The following is a 16,496-nucleotide window of genomic DNA, read 5'->3' on the forward strand; positions in this document are numbered from 1 at the left end:
TACAGGGAGGTTGCTTAAGGTCAAACATGAAGTCTGGAAAGTGGAGAATGCAAGGCAGAGCTTTTGACTCACAATCCTGTACTTTAACCACAAAACCATCTCTCATCAACAGTTAAATAAAAATAGAAAAATCTTCATTATTCTCTCTAAAGATTCAGCAAATTGCTTTCAAGTACAGTATGTGCACTGGTTGTTGCATGTATCCATCCTTGCCAGCACAATCTGTAATTTCTTTTATCCAGCATGCAATCAAATACTGCGCTGTATAAACAAAGCTGGAATGTACAGTATGTGTTTGACTGAAACAAATATTACCAGAATCAAGGTTTCCATTTAATGTTTTTGAATTGACCAACAGTCACTATTTTAACTTTGACTTAAATGTTTTTATTAAAAGGCAGCTTTTGAATAGCTAATGATGGTAGAGCAATGATTACCCTGTCTTTAAAATAAGAAAAAGAATCTAGTTCTTGCTAGCATAATATTTTAATGTCCATATTACATTGAAACAAAATGACTCTTTGCTTTAAAGGCACAGATTAGCAAAGCAGAGCTCGTAATTGTTCCCATTGGTTTTTCTCCTGATTCTTAGTGCAGAAACCACGACAGTGACTACTTCTAGATGTGAAAACTGATTACTGCTTTAACTTTTCAGTTTAGCAAGTAGCACATGGCATTATACTTCTGAAACTTTTTTTTTTTTCTTTTCTTCAAATTTCCTACAGTGGTGTTGGATGGTAAATTAATTCTGGGATGGGAGGACAGATTCTTTGTCCAGAGGGAACTCAATCCAATCCACAATGATGATCACAATGTTTCTTGCTGGCCTTAGAATTGATGAATCTGCACCTGTGTGACTTTTCCTCAGATGAACAGTATCCAGTGCACATTATGGGGAGAATCCTGGGTGTGGATGTCCCCCTGGTTCTGTGCAGCTCAGGTCAACCACTTTCACAGTACTGTTCTCTCCCCTGTACAAGACTCAGCAGAGCCACTAGGGATGGGGAAAGCTGGGGACAGGGATGGAATGAGGGTTCCATTATATTTCTCTCCACTGTCACAAGCCCCGTGGTAAAAATTTAATGTAGTATCAGGCCGCATTAACCTTTAACTTTCCCATGCTGCCCCAATACTTAAGACCCACCTTTTAAAAGGGGGGGTTCCAGGATGATATTGTATGAAGGAAGCCTGAAAGTAAGAGAGTGAGTGAGTGAGTGAGTGAGTGAGTGAGTGAGTGAGTGAGTGAGTGTGTGTGTGTGTGTGTGTGTGTGAAGAGTTTTGGGGTGGGGTGTTGGGAGGCATGGAGCAGAGGTCACCAAAAAACACAAGTTATCTGAAAAAATCAACAGAGTGTCCTGTGGCACCTTAAAGACTAACAGATGTATTGGAGCATAAGCTTTCGTGGGTGAATGCGTCTGACGAAGTGGGCATTCACCCACGAAAGCTTATGCTCCAATACATCTGTTAGTCTTTAAGGTGCCACAGGACTCTTAGTCTGGATCTGTAAAAAGCAACAAACACGGCTACCCCTCTGATACTTGACACCATGCAAGTTATCTGTGTGTGTGTGTGTGTGATTTCCCTGGTCTCCTGTGATCATCTAGGATCTACTGAGTTTGAGGAGAGCTGCTGGCTCTTCCACAAGTGGCTAGGCCAACCTCTTAATGGGACAATATGGGAAAAACCAAGTGTGGGGACTTTCCAGGGAGTTTTATTCATCCTAAACTTCCTGGGGTATTCCATGGGAGGATTGTCTATGCTCTCGGTAAATATTTCTGACGAAGGGAAAAATAAATTGTTGATGGTGACAGTGAAGTTTATTCATAAAACATTTAAGATGATACCCTTTAACTAATGGTGGGTCTTAGTGAATGCTATACAATCTGAAAAGAGGAAGGCTGTGGTTATGTATAAAAATTATTCAATTCATTTTAAAAGGAAAACAATTCTTATTTTTTGAAAAAATCCCCCCCTGCTAAGGTCCCTTTAACTTGTATTCTGAAAGATTAAGCACCATCTGCACTCAAAGTGCAGTGGCAGTCAAAAAAGCTAACAATGTTGGGAATCATTAAGAAAGGGATAGATAATAAGACTGAAAATATCATGTTGCCTCTATATGAATCCATGGTATGCCCACATCTTGAATACTGTGTGCAAATGTCACCCCATCTCAAAAAAGATATATTGGAATTGGAGAAGGTAATCGCAAATTATTAGGGGTATGGAACAGCTTCCATCTGAGGAGAAATTAATAAGTCTGGGACTTTTCAACTTGGAAAAGAGACGACTGGGGGGCGGATACGATAGAGGTCTATAAACTCATAACTGGTGTGGAGAAACTAAATATGGAAGTGTTATTTACTCCTCATAGCACATGAACTAGGGGTCACCAAATGAAATTAATAGGCAGCAGAATTAAAACAAACAAAAGGAAGTAGTTCTTCACACAACACACAATCAACCTGTGGAACTCCTTGCCAGAGGATGTTGTGAAGGCCAAGACTATAACAGGGTTCAAAAAAGAACTAGCTAAGTTCATGGAGAATATGTCCATCAGTGGCTATTAGCTAGGATGGGCAGGGATGGTATTCCTAGCCTCTGTTTGCCAGAAGCTGAGAATGGGCAAAAGGGGATGGATCACTTGATTACCTGTTCTTCTGTTCATTCCCTCTGGGGCACCTGGCATTGGCCACTATCAGAAGATGGGCTAGATGGGCTTTTGGTCTGACCCAGTATGGCCGTTCTTATGTTATGTTCATGTTGAATGAAACTTCTCTTGAAAACGTTCTGAATCTGTATTTCCTTTTCAATCCAGAGTTTGAAGCAGCTATCTTGGAAACACAGAAACAATACATACAGGATGTTCAGCGGGTACAGGTAAGACCTTGGCCAGTGGTGTAACAAGTATGTGTTACACTTATTTTGTAATATGATTTGGAAGCCAATGTGTTAGCCCCTTTGGAAGTAATTCTCATGTTTCTGTAGACTGAATAGGTGGTGCAAATCTTCAGAAATGTATTTTTTTTTCTTTCAAAACTTATTTCAAAATATTCATACATAGTCCATATTGTATATTTACATGAAGAGACTCTTGGCTACCGACCTGACTGCAAATGATCCCTTTGAAAGGTAGTTTCTATGGACCTGTGTTACTGGCCTGTGATATGCAGGAGGTCAGACTAGATGATCACAATGGTTCTTGCTGGCCTTAGAATTGATGAATCTGCAGTGTGTGACTTTTCCTCAGATGAACGGTACCCAGTGCACAATGACCATTTAGCAAATGCTGCTTCCTTCCAGGCTCTTCGGTCAGTGACCCTCCTGAATTCATATTGTTGTCAGATGGCATGTGCAAAACTCTGCAGTGTGAATGGTTCATCATCATGTCATTATTTTTTGAAGCTCTGGCTTTGCCCCTTTAGAGTGTTAGTTTAAAACAAAATCCATTAAGTGGCAGTTTATGACCATAATGGAGAAATTCAATGGTGGTTTTTGATGGAAACCTTCAGAATAGAGGTCAAATACATATGTTGGCTTTATGTCTGGGTGAATGAACCTGAAGATATAAATTGTCCCTCAGGGTTAACATTGACAAAGGCCATCTTCACAGCACAGTAGCTCGTAGGCTAAGTTTATAATAGTGACTAGCAATTTTGGATGCTCAACTTTAGACATGTTAAAGAGACCTCTAGTTTAACATGTTAGGGCAGCAGTAGAAGTTTTGGTTAAACTTTCAATCCACCAAGGCTCAATTACTCCTGGGGGAATTCTGCACCACTGCACATGCACAGAATTTATGTCCCCCCCTCAGATTTCTTTGCTTCCCTGCAGAAAAATGACTTTCTGAGGGGGAAGCAAGGGGAAGCTACAAGAGCGGTCATGCAACCCTCCCCAGCAGTATGTTTTTGGGGTCCAGGACAGCTGGCAAAGAGATAAGTTACTGTGGTGCAGGGGGGCAGGACAGGGGAAGACCCAGCTCCATATCCTGCACCGGGTTCAGCTGCTAGTCCTGGCTGGACTTGGGAGATCAGGACTTCCTCTTCCCCTGCACGGTATCCGGGGCTGGGTCAGACCCACCCCCATATTTCGCCCAGAGCTGCAGGAAGCTCTGCAAACTCCCTGCCCCACCCCCGCTTCCTGCACCCATCATTCCTCAGCTGCAGGGTGAGGGATCTCTGTACAGGGAGCTGCTCCCCTATTCACCCAAGCCCGGTGCATCCAGAACCCCTCATACCCAGACCCTCCCACTGATCCTCACCCCCCACACTCAGAACCCCTCCAATGAGCCCCACTCCCCCTGCACCTGGATCACTCTGACAAGCCACCTGCACCCACATCCCCCCCCCACTGAGCCCCATGCGCCCAGAATCTGGACCAACCTGAGTCCCCCACACTCAGACCCCCCTGCTCCCATCCAACCCCCCCTCCCCCGCTGAGCCCCAACCATCTTCACCTGGAACCTTCATTTAATGATTCATCATTGGTGATGCATTCTGTAATAAATTATAGTGAGGATATGAAGTGAGCTAACTTGGGGTGTGTAAAAGGGTGGGCTTGCCCTGCAGCAGCTCCTGGGTTGTGTGTGGCTGTATGGTGCCCTGTCTCAATTTCCCTTTCACAAATTCCCATGAATAATCCATAGAGGTTTATGTCAATAACTCCTCTTCTTGGGAACTGGTTTATTAACATAAAATAAACCCAAAGAACAGTCTCCTCCATCCTAGTCTCCCAAGCTTATCAAAATAGTCTCTTCCTAAATAGCTCCTCCTTCCTGAGATCTGTATGGCTCCAAGCCTTGATGCTAGGCGCAGATTCAGTCTCTCCCCTTGAGATCAGGGGGTTGTGCAAGCCCCTTTCTTGGACCTGTGTTTGTTGGCTTCTCAGGTCACTCTGTCACATTTCTGGACAGCTGCACCTGTGGTCCAGCAAGGGCACCCATCTAGGCTCCTGGCTCCTCAGTTGTCACCTCTTGAACAGAGAGACACATCTCTCTCCCTTCTGACCTGGATTTTTCCAGGCTTTATAACTCCCTGCCAACACTGTGAGTTCCCCGGCAAGTCAGACTGCTTAAGCAGGCCTGCTTTGCTTTATCTTCAGAAGCTATTATCAGCATAATTTCCCACAGTTAAGTTACCACACTCCCTGTTCTATGCAAACATATTTATTCTTAAGGTGAAAACGTTAGAGAAAACCTATTAAAACAACCTACATGCATGCTAATAAGCTTACCAGAGACCACCCCTAATTTCAAGGGCTCTGGCAGGTGAACAGTCCTTCAAACACCATCAAGGAATTTTTCTGTGGTTGCACATTCATAACTGCCTTGGCTCAGAACAAGCACACCCATGAATCTGAGAGTCACTCCTTTATACAGTTTGGGCCTCTGATCTTGTCCTCACGTAACAGGTTATCAGCAGACAAAGGTCCCCTCAGGGCAAAGCTTCAAAAGGCTGAATTCTTTGCCTGGGAAATCCACTTAACTTTTATTCCAAAAGTCCATTCTTGGGTGGCACATTGCTTTAAGTAATCCTTTGAAGCCCATAACACTTCCGAGGGATTACACTGGTCATGTCTGCCCGCTGGAGATGTTACATACAGTCCCAAAATAATACATAAACATTTGCATTTTTAATACAAAACACTCCTAAAATACTTAAACTTAATTCATTAAGGTTTGGTCAGAATACTGCAGGAAATCTCAGACCACTCCTCCAGCTACTTCCTTCTTGAGCTTTTTTCAACAACAGCAGCTCTCCTCTCTTTCTTTTCCTCCCTGAGTTGAGTGTCATTCCTGGGTAGTCCCTCCCCATCTGCTGTCTCTCCATTTATAAGGCCCAGTTGCTTTCCCTTAAGCCCAGTTGAGGAGCAGGTAATCAGTGACAGGTGCACAGGACCTTACTCCTCTTATAGGGACCAGTCGCCCTGTGACAGGGTGAAAAGGAGGAATATTAAATACTGACTTCCCAAAGATGCCAACCCATTTGAGTGAAAACTCCAAGATCAAAGGTTGCAGACCTGTCCAAATAATGAGTGACTAAATTACACTATTTGGCGAGTCATGAAGAAAAGAGCATGAATCTTTTGGAGGATTGGTGAGGAAGAAAACTGATTTGGAACAGGAAATGGGCAAAGTTTCGGGTTTTTTTTTTTTTTTTTTTTTTTTTTTTTTATTATTTGGTTCAACCATCTCTGCTAAAAATGAATCGGTATATTTTGATAAGGAAGGATATTTATGAAGAATATTGGTATATCAGAAGAAACAACTAAATGATGAAACACTAGAATGTATCTATTTAAATGTTGTTCACTTTCCATAATTAAGATCTGAATTATAGAAGCCATGAGTTGGAATGCAACTACAGGGTAGAATGGTGGTAAAGCATCTTAGTCTCAGGTAACCTTTATTCTTTCTTCAAGTCATGCACATTTTAATAGATTATTTTCCCCACATCTTCTGAAAGGCAATTATTGTTCTCAATCCCAATAAATCATTAGAAAATTATTCCAATTATAGACTGTATTTGAGTTGTACCTACAGCTGAATCTGTTTTTCAATAAACATTTAACCCCCCTCTCCCCCACAAAAAGTCCAAAACCTGGCTCTCTGTTGGAAAATTTACTCATCCCTTATTTTAGTTATCCTAGCACTTGATCCACTTGTCATTAAAATGAAGCACAACAAAAAGCACTAAGGAACTTATTACTATACCAAAGAATTCAGGTTTAATGGAGATGTGCTTGTGTTTTGTAACTAATAGAAAAGTAAAGAACCAGTTAACTGCAATTAGACCATTAGGAATTGTTGAAAACAATAAAAAATCATGGTGGATTGTTACATTTACTGTGGAAAATGTGGTATTCTGTAGCTTTTGGAATGTGACTTCAAACATCTCCCTTACTCTTCTGTTCAGAAATAAATATAAAAGAAACTGGCTAATTAAGTACTGATGGTCAGAAAACTGCTGTAGTATGAATAGAACAACCCCACCCTTCCTAAAATTGAAGACTGGATAATAGAGCCTAATAAATTTGAGGTCTTAGAATGAGTGTTCAACTGAAGTATAAAAATGGATTTCTTTCCGTGTGGAGTAGTACATTTTTATATTCTTTAAAACATGTCATATAACTGAAAATTCGGGTCCAATTTGGTCATTCTTTCTTTCTGATTTACCCTACTCCCATATTCCCAACATTTCAAGACTTGAGTTTTACATGGAAACATGTATGTATCTGAATAATGAAATGTCTCCCTTATGTCACATTTCCTTATATTGTCTCTGCTCATTATTATATTTAATAATTTTAGTTTAATTTTAGCTAGTGTGGTAATTAAGGTTTTACCTTCTGTATCTTTTTGGACTGTGGCTTGATCCCATGTTCCCTCACTGTCTAAATTCTCATTGATTGCAAAAGGGCCATGTGATCAGGCCTTTAATGTAATGTTTACTGGCTCTGAGACTTTCAAAGCTGACTACAGCATTTAGCCACACAACTCCCTTTGAAGTTTAATGTTATGTGATGAAATCCACTAGCTGGCTTTGAAAATCTCAATCCAGGATCCTTTTGTTCTTCAAACATATTTTTTATTAAATTTGATTTAGTAAGTTTTTGGAGCTCTTGGTCTCCATCAGTCAGCAGTAACTTCTGCTGACAGTAATGGTGACTTCTCCCATCTTCCACGACTCTCTGTCACAGAGTAGCTTCCTCTTCTGGAAGTAGCATAGATAAAGACTTGACTGGGTAGGGTCATGCAGATGCTTGTGTGAAAAGTAAGTTCTTATAGATTCCATCAAGCTCTTCTGTTCTCCATTGTGGCTTATTTTGAAAGTTGGAGTAGAGTATATGTGTATAGGTCAAATATTAGCTTTCATTTTACTTTCCCAAATTTGTCAGCAAAGTTTCCAAACTTTCTGTGAAGTCACTAACTATTCTAAACAGTGGAACATACTTTAATAGTATTTTCCTTTTGTTTACTATCAAGGAAGGAGGAAAATTGGGAACCCCTCTTTTTTTCCCCCAGATCACCCTTATATCCAGATAAATCCTTCTAGAAGGGATCCCACCCTTCATATAAAGGCATATTTCATTCTAAGGAACTTATATGGAGATACAATGAAGAGTGTTCCCATCTGGGATCTGACCCCTCTTTTTCTTGTACTGGTTATGTCCCCAGCCTAAAGTCAGCTAAGTAGTAGATTTTTCTTTCCCCCTCTGACTTGTCAATTTCACATCAAGGCTTCTTTATTTGTTAACAGTGTGAAACTAAGACTTCTTATAGACTATTTTTCTGGCAAAAGCAGTACTTAGATATCCTAGAGCATAATCAGCTATGTCTGATATGAGCACATAGACTAACTGGTATAATTGCGGCATAATACTAGCAATTTAAAATAACATATAATGGCTAGTAGATGACTAAGATCTTTAAATGAAGCAGGATGCTCCTCAACTAAAACCATTTAGGAAACATGTGAAGGATTTGTGAAAAGTAGATATGGAAAAGCCTTTTTAGGTCATTTGGTCCACTTCCCTGCCTGTTCAAGGTTTAGTCCCTACACTATATTTTCTAACTTTTCAGCTTTAAAAGTTCTCTTAAGACTGGAGTTCACCTATCTAAAGTGATCTCTCTCTCAAAAATGGTAAAGGTATTTATATAGTGAAGATAACAAATACAGTACCAATAAAAGAAACCTGCTCTAGTGGATTTTCAGAGCCCTTTGCTCTTTCTGTTTCCATGAAGATCTGTCTACAACCTCTCCCCAGTCTGGACAAAGAGAGCAATTTTTATACTATAATCTCTACCCAATTTTTCCACCACACTTTGCCACTAGGAGGTATAAGATTTTATATTAATGAGGGAAGAAGAGAGTTTCAGAGCATTCTACTTCAGGAACTCCAACCCCAGGGCTAAATCCAGAGATGGCAAAATAACTTCTGTCCAGGCACCACACTTCTTCCCCTCTGGCCACTTCTTTCCTCTCAGTGGCACTGCTCCCAGTGCATGACGTGTATCTGGTCAAAAGGGGTCACAGACTTGGCAAAGAACATTTCTACAACTTGAGCTAGGTTGCAGACAAGCATGTATTTCAGTTTTGCCTGGGAGAAACTTCTGATTGAACTGCTCTCGCCATTTCCCCGCCTCCTGGGCTAGAGCAGCCAAGTGGAGCTGCTGTGGGAAAGAGGCAGAGCTCTTTATTTCCTCCCCCCAGGAGCAGACACCATTCTTAGGGGAGCCAGGGAGACGGAGCAAAAAGAATGCAGCAGCTCATAGTTGCTCTGCTTGCTCCCCTCCTGTGAACAGTGGGATCTCTGCCTCCCCTTTGCAACCCCTGGCATGGGATTGGAGAGAGGGAACTGCATTGCAGCTCCCCACTCCTCTGGGGCTTGGGAGAGAGGGGGCGAAGAGCCCCAGGAGCTGTAGAAGGAGAAGAATGAGGCTTGGGTCAAGAGAACAGATGGGGGACAGAATTGATTGGGGGGCTGGCGGGAGCAAATCACAGGGCAGAATTGATGGGGGATGGGCGAACAGGCAGATGTCATGTGATTTTCATTTCGGTTGAAAAGTATAGACCACTCACATTTTTCCAAACTCTTCTGCCACTGACTCTTACCCCTCTAAATACCCTGCCCCACGACCTCAGTTAATGTTTCCAAAGTCTTGTGCTGTGGCCAAGAACAAGAGAGTTGTAGCAGAAAGGAAGGTGTCTTATAATTGCAACACTATTACATATAAACCTGGTTTTTGCTCTACAATGGGTCAACCCATAACTTAAAGACAGTAGATATTTGATACTTAACTCCCCTACCCTCCCCACCCCCATTTCAGGTCTTTATAGTCTACAAAAAATGATAACTTATCAAAATATTTAGAAAGTAGAGAGTTAATTCTCCATTAGACACAAGTTGAGTGCTTATCTAGAATATTACATAAATGTAATATTATGGTGCAGGGCATTTTATTTAAAGATGACCACCCAAATGGAATTAATCATTTTGCTGAAGATGATTTATCCTAAGTAATCCTATTTCAGGAGGTGGGATGACTTTGCATTAAGTATTAAACTGCCTTCACAAGTAAATACGTGGTCATTGGGAACTTTTGAATTTCCTGTGCCCTAGAATTTCTGACTCTGTTATTGACTCATTTGGTCCATCTCTATCCCAACTAACAAATAATCCCTCAACCAAAATTATAGGTCTTTTTGGGACATAGTGTACTTTCCCAAGTACTATTAGCTAAACTATAAAATAATTTTGGCAGTTCTCAAATATTGAAGACAGATTTGTATTTCATGATCTATTGATGCATTTTCCAGCAATATTAATAAAAATATAGCTATGATGATCTCACATTATCTGACGCATTTTGCCCCATGCAGTAAACTTTTTCTACTTTAAAAGATTATAAATCTGATTCATGGAGCATCTCCCAACAATATAGTGCACTGATGATGCACAGTCTTCCTGGCTCAGATGAGGAGTCCTGCTTGTAATACTTTGCACAAAACTTTGGTAGCAACAAGCTACTTAGAAAAAAAAAGTTAGGAGTTGTAGCATTGTGGCAAACAGAAGCTTCAGATCTTGAGACTTAAAAAAAACAAACAAACTTCTGACATCTTGAAAGGTTAGCATGTCATCACTGGTTTCAGAGTAGCAGCCGTGTTAGTCTGTATCCGCAAAAAGAACAGGAGTACTTGTGGCACCTTAAAGATGTCATCACTGTGTTTGAAGAAGTGATCCACAAAACAGTCATTGTAAATGGCAAGGGTTTCCTTTAGCACTTCTATAAGTTCATACCCAAATAGCTTTGTGACAAGAAACATATGCTTTAGTCTGGCCAAAACAGTCCCTTGAAATTCAGGGAAGGGTGGTCCTTGGATCGAACAGCTTGTTTGAGGATGGGTTATCTCTGCTGAGTAGTGGTTCCCCACCTGTGGGATCAGCCCCTGAGGCTGGTGGAAGATCTCTCTGGGGAGGGAAACAGTTCCAGCTGCATGTGACCAGAAACAAAGATGGTGAGGAAAATAAACCCAACGGATGCTCCCAGAGCTGCCCCTGCATGATTGTCCCTCATGAGACAGGTGATGTGCTGTCGGTGAGTGGGTTAGCAGCTGGAGAGTCCAGCAGAGACTGGAGGAGAGGTGTGTGCGTGCATGTGTAGAAGGGTTTACCAGACTCTTGTGCTCACTGCAGAAACTCTACCAATCAGGGAGGCTGAAGTGGGAAAGCAATGTGTAACTAGTGGCTCTTTTTAGGCCGCTTGCTTGGCTTCTAATCATGTTCCTCATTCAGCTGCTCAACCAGGAGGCACCAAGAGGTTCCTGCTCTTTTCACTCCTTGCATGGATCCCTCTGGTAAGTGGGGAGGGAAGTGTGTAGAAACCACCAGCATAGCTATTGGGACAGTTTGTCCCCTCAGAAAACATGGTTACTACTGTGTAGATTGCAGAATATTCACTTGGAAGCAAGGTATAAAAGCTATGCTCAGAGTGGTCACCTAGATTTAATCGTCTGGTACTGGACTAAGGATGGAGTGAGACAGGCTGTCTGTTTTGGAAAGAAAATATTCCATTGCTGATCTAACAGTTGTAACAGCCTTACGGATGAGGTCTTTCAGAGCAAGTACCTCTTCTGTGTCCTCAACAAATGGAACTAGATTTGGCATTCGAAGATTGAAAGGATTTTACTTTTCCAAAAATAGTGTTTATCAGTGGCGCTGGAACAGTTTTTGGAGTGGGGATGCTGAGCTGCAACCCTCTTAGCCCTGTCTGTGCCCTGCACCGCCCCCTAGAGCTGGGGCCGGGCACAGGACCATGGCTCCGGGAGGGGGGACATGGACAGGGATAAGGCAGCGGAGGCTGGGGTCATAGCTAGGGGCGGGTGCAGAGCCACAGGCATGGGGCTGGCAGCTGGGATGCTGGGCACAAAACCTGGGGGTGCTGCAGCACCCCCTCCACACCCCTACTTCCCATGCTTATGATGTTTATGTATGAATTAAAGAACCCTGGAAACTAAAACAGCAGATCTACAGCTGTGCCACAGGCAGCCCAATAGCAATTCAAGCTTCTCCACAGCACCATGCCAATGTACATCGATCCCAACCTGGAAATGATTACCTCCAATTGCTCCTTACTGTGCTGAGTGAGAGTATGTAACTTTAGGTTATTTTTTTTTTTTTTTTTAACTATTATAAACCTTTTTGTCTTCCTCTTTAACTGAATAAAGCCAAGTTTTGCTGGAAAAAATACAGACGTTTACACTCTAACTTTAGCTCAAATACATTGTCAACGTTGGCCTACTCAACCCTGGGGCTGAGGGAGCATGAGTATTTATACCCAGGTATACAGCTTTCTTTTTAGATTTAATAACAACCCCCCTGCTTAGTCAAAAATGGACAGAAAGGAAAGAAGCGCTCAATGTGACTCAGTGGATTACACAGACCCAACAACAGCCGCTACTGAAAGATTCACAGGAATGATTGAAATCCAAAGGCCTCACTTAGCCTGGCAACAGCAGCAGCTTCATAGCAAGGCAGGTAGCCTCCTTGCAGATGGCAACTACCTGAATTAATATCTAGTGAGGGCCTTAAGGTGCTCTGGCTGGATGTTCAGTTTATGTCCATCGCTGAAGATCTGTCTGTAAAGATGCATCTAACTTTCCTAAAGTATAATCTCAGGATATTATAGAACATATCTAATTGGGTCTTTATTTTTAGATATTCTGCAAAACTCTTGCTCTTATTTTCACAGTAATTTCCAATTTCAGAAGTAACTATATATTTTCCTTCATTAGCACTAGCGTCCACTCTTCAGGTTTTAGTCTCATTTTCTATATAGTTTATAAAGTTTCTTGAGAAATCCTTGCAAATATTTCATGTTTTGCAAGTCTATAAGGCAAATGGATCAAGCTTGTCTTTTATATTTTTAAGAGAAGAATAAATTAAAGATGCCCCTTTAGAATCTTTTACTTCCACAAGCTGATTCCCCAAGAAAATTTACATGGGGAGAGAGGGATTGGAAAACAGCAGTAGATGAGCGATTACTTCTTCTCCCATGTTGTCAATACCTGAATTTTGAAATTGATCTATTAGTTTCTGCTAATGCCAGGATTTTTAAGGGGCCTTAAATTAAAAATAAAAACAAGTAACACAAACACAAGTCAGAAATAAGGGGGACAGCATCCTGAAGTGTCCCTTTTCAGCCACTAGATGGCAATTATGTATCTTATCATGGGGAGTGCAGAGAATTTGCAGGTGTTTCCCAGCAGAACTCTCAAGGTACTTCTCAATGTGAATAAATATGTATTTATCTGATTCAGACAATAGTGCCTGGGTTAGCACTATAGCCTTGGGGTTAAAAACAACCCAGCATCTAGTGTGTGTAACCTGACTAAGACCTAAATGGGAATTGGAACATTTCTCAAAGTTTAAGAATAAACTAAGTCCTGAAAATAAAAAGTCCAAAGACTTTAAATCTCTTGAAAGCTCTGCCTTTTTGCCCACCCTCGCTCTGCACTACTCCCGAAAGTGGCCGGCATGTCCCTGCAGCCCTGAAGGGGGGATGTCTCCACACGCTGCCCCCGCCCTGAGCAACGCCGCCGCACTGGGAACTGCGGCCAATGGGAGCTGTGAGGGCGGTGCCTGTGGGCAGCGGTGCACGGAGACCCCCACCTAGGAGCCGCTGCCAGAGGAGTGTGCGGGTCGCTTTTGGGAGCCACCCAAGGTAAGCGCCACCCCTCTCACCCTCTCCCACACCCCAACCCCCTGCCCCGGCCCAGAGCCTGCACCCAAACTCCCTCCCAGAGCCCTCACCCCCTCCTGCACCACAACCCCCAGCCCAGAGTCTGCACCCAGAGCCTTAGGCAGGTGTGGGGAGGGAGCAGGACTTGGACCTGCTCTGGGCACCACCAAAAATTATACAAACCTGACGGCCCTGTCTAGCACCATTTACTGGCCAATTAATAGAGATAATTGGAGTACAAATAGTGGATTCACTTTTTCTTTTCTCCCCCCCCCCCCCCCCCTTTTCCTTCTCTTTTTCCATTTGGCCACTATTTTTTTTTTTAAAGGCGTGGGAAACAAAAAATGAAAAATTTTCACTTTCAAAAAAGACATATTTTTTTTTGACAGACAAATGCTTAAAAAACCGCAGCAGATCAACTGAGTGAGGGCACAGTCGCTTCTCAATAGGGGAGGCAGGGCGGGGTTGGAGAAAAGTGAGTTTTGTTACCCAAAATTTTTGGGATTGCGGATTTCTCTCTCATGGCTTTTCCCCTCTTGCCATTGTATAGCACAAGGAAGATTTTAGGAAGGTAGAAGGAATGGCAATGCTGCCCTGCTGAGGGAGAGTTAGGAATGCATCATATAATTAGGTCCATGCCAATAGGATTCAAAATATAATTTTTGTGCTGCTGACATTTCCTTTTATACTGTTTGAAGAGCTTGTCTCCTAAACAATGAATGAATTCACTCTACATTAGGGTTGGTTGAAAATTTTCTGACGCAAGAGTTTTTGTTTTTTTGTTTTTTCAAGCAGAAAATGCCAAAGCTACAAAACCAAAACATACAGCAGGAAAGTATCTAGTTCGATGAATTTTTGTTTTGAAAATATCTCAAAGCATTTTGTTTCAATAATGTTGAAACATTTCATTTTGACTTGATTTTGTTTTGACTTTCTGTTTTGAAATGACTTTTATTTCAACTTTTATATTTTTTATAATATAATATGGAAGTTTAAATGTAATTTGGTCAAGGGCGTGCTGATGCACAGTTATGCTCCCCCACCTCCCCACCCCCCACAATGAGCTGCTCATAACATTTTCAGTTTCTTGTAACTTTTTTGGTGCAGAGCTAATAAGTATGGGGGATTTGAGCAGTGAGTTGGAGTGTGTGCACGCGTGGACAGGGGGTGAAGAAGTGCAAGAAGTGTGGATGTGGGGAGGGTGCAGGATAGGGGCTCTGCCCCTTTGCCCCATAGGGCATATGTGCTCATTGTGATTGCCCCCCAAATTAAATATTCCTAAATATTTCGTGAGAAACACAACGGTGACTTTTTTGTTCCAATTCAGAACAAAAAACAAATTTCAAAATCTTGGAATTTCCCATGGGATGGAAATTCCAAGTTTTGCTCAGCTCTACATAGTCTGTACATTCCTGTCTATTGCAACATGTATTAATCATTGTCATTATTAACAAGTGAATACAATTTGAAAAATATTGCATCTCTAAAACTATTTTTTTAATGAAGAAGAAAACCAATAAGTGCTCCCCAAAGAGAAACTGTTATACTGCTGATTTAAATGTGGACCTTCTCACTTGTTGGAAAGATGAGTGGAAATGAAAGGAGCTAGTATATGTTCACCACTGCCATTTAAAAAATGTTTTAACATAGTGATCTATACTAAGTCCTCTGTATTCAGTTACAGCTATGATTACCTTTACAAAAGCAATCTATTGGTTTTGAGCCTGAATCATAAAAAATAAGTTTTCTGTTTTAGCAATTGCATACACCTAATTTGAGGTACCAATAAATTCTAAGAAAAATATTCATGTTTTAACAAAAGTTCCATAAAATGCTCTTCAAAGAATGCTTTTTCCCCAAAAGAAAATTCTTCTGAGCACACTTCTCTGGCAGGACAACCTGAACTGATCTCTGAGTCTGGCTGTTACTCTCACCTAGTATACAGGACAGCCTAGAGCCAAATTTGGCCCAGAACTGAGGTGCCTGATTCTTCTCTCGCCTGTATCAGTCTTCCACAGGAGTAACTTCATTTACTTTGTTGAAGATTCTAATGATTTCTGCCTAGCCATTTTCTTTGTAAAAATAAGTGTTTCACTAAATGTTAAGACCAATACAAATTATTCCATTGACTTACTGGGAAAAATCCATTGGGAAATGGTATTTAATTTATCCATGTCCATCCCTTTGGCATGTTTTCAACCTATACATTGTGCTACAGAGTGAGAACCTAAAAGTAAGATTGACTAGTTGGTTTCATTTGTTTATAGTTAAATTCTAGTTTGTTTGTATTGTCCCAGATTAGAATTGCAAAATGTAAGCAAGGTAAATAATGTAATATAAAATACACTTAAATGGTCTTTTCATTTTAATAATTTAAGCTGTTCATTGTAAGATAAGAGAACTTGTATGGAAAGTATTTTCATTTAAATTAGCTTGACAGTATCCTTTTGAATATGCACATTGGTATAAAAACAAAGCCTAAAAAAACCGGTAGGCCCTACCTTGCATGTAGCTGTATATTGAATAATATAACTAACTTCTACCTTTGATTATTTACCTTTCCCTTTAAAATGGCAAGTAAGGCTCTTTCAGACCCTCACACCAAAAAGCTTTTGATCCCCATGGAGACCTAAATAAGGCTCATTTTCTTTGAGTCACCTCATGCTCAATGATGCAAGACATATGGAGGCCTCTATTTTCACTTCTAATATTGCCTCCAACCTCATCCTCTTCTTGGAGTTGTTAGAGATACATCAAC

General features: G+C 41.3%; 1 protein-coding gene across 1 annotated transcript in view; it reads left to right on the forward strand.

Moving 5' to 3' along the window:
* Nucleotides 1-16,496, forward strand: part of FMN2 (formin 2) — a 230,875-nt gene that overhangs the window by 54,941 nt on the left and 159,438 nt on the right. The window contains exon 5 of the mRNA XM_065401668.1: nucleotides 2,816-2,877. Within this exon, the coding sequence (XP_065257740.1) occupies nucleotides 2,816-2,877 (62 nt within the window). The remainder of the gene's footprint in view (nucleotides 1-2,815; nucleotides 2,878-16,496) is intronic.

Source organism: Emys orbicularis, chromosome 3, assembly GCF_028017835.1.
Source record: "Emys orbicularis isolate rEmyOrb1 chromosome 3, rEmyOrb1.hap1, whole genome shotgun sequence".
In the NCBI taxonomy this organism is placed as follows: Eukaryota; Metazoa; Chordata; order Testudines; family Emydidae; genus Emys; species Emys orbicularis.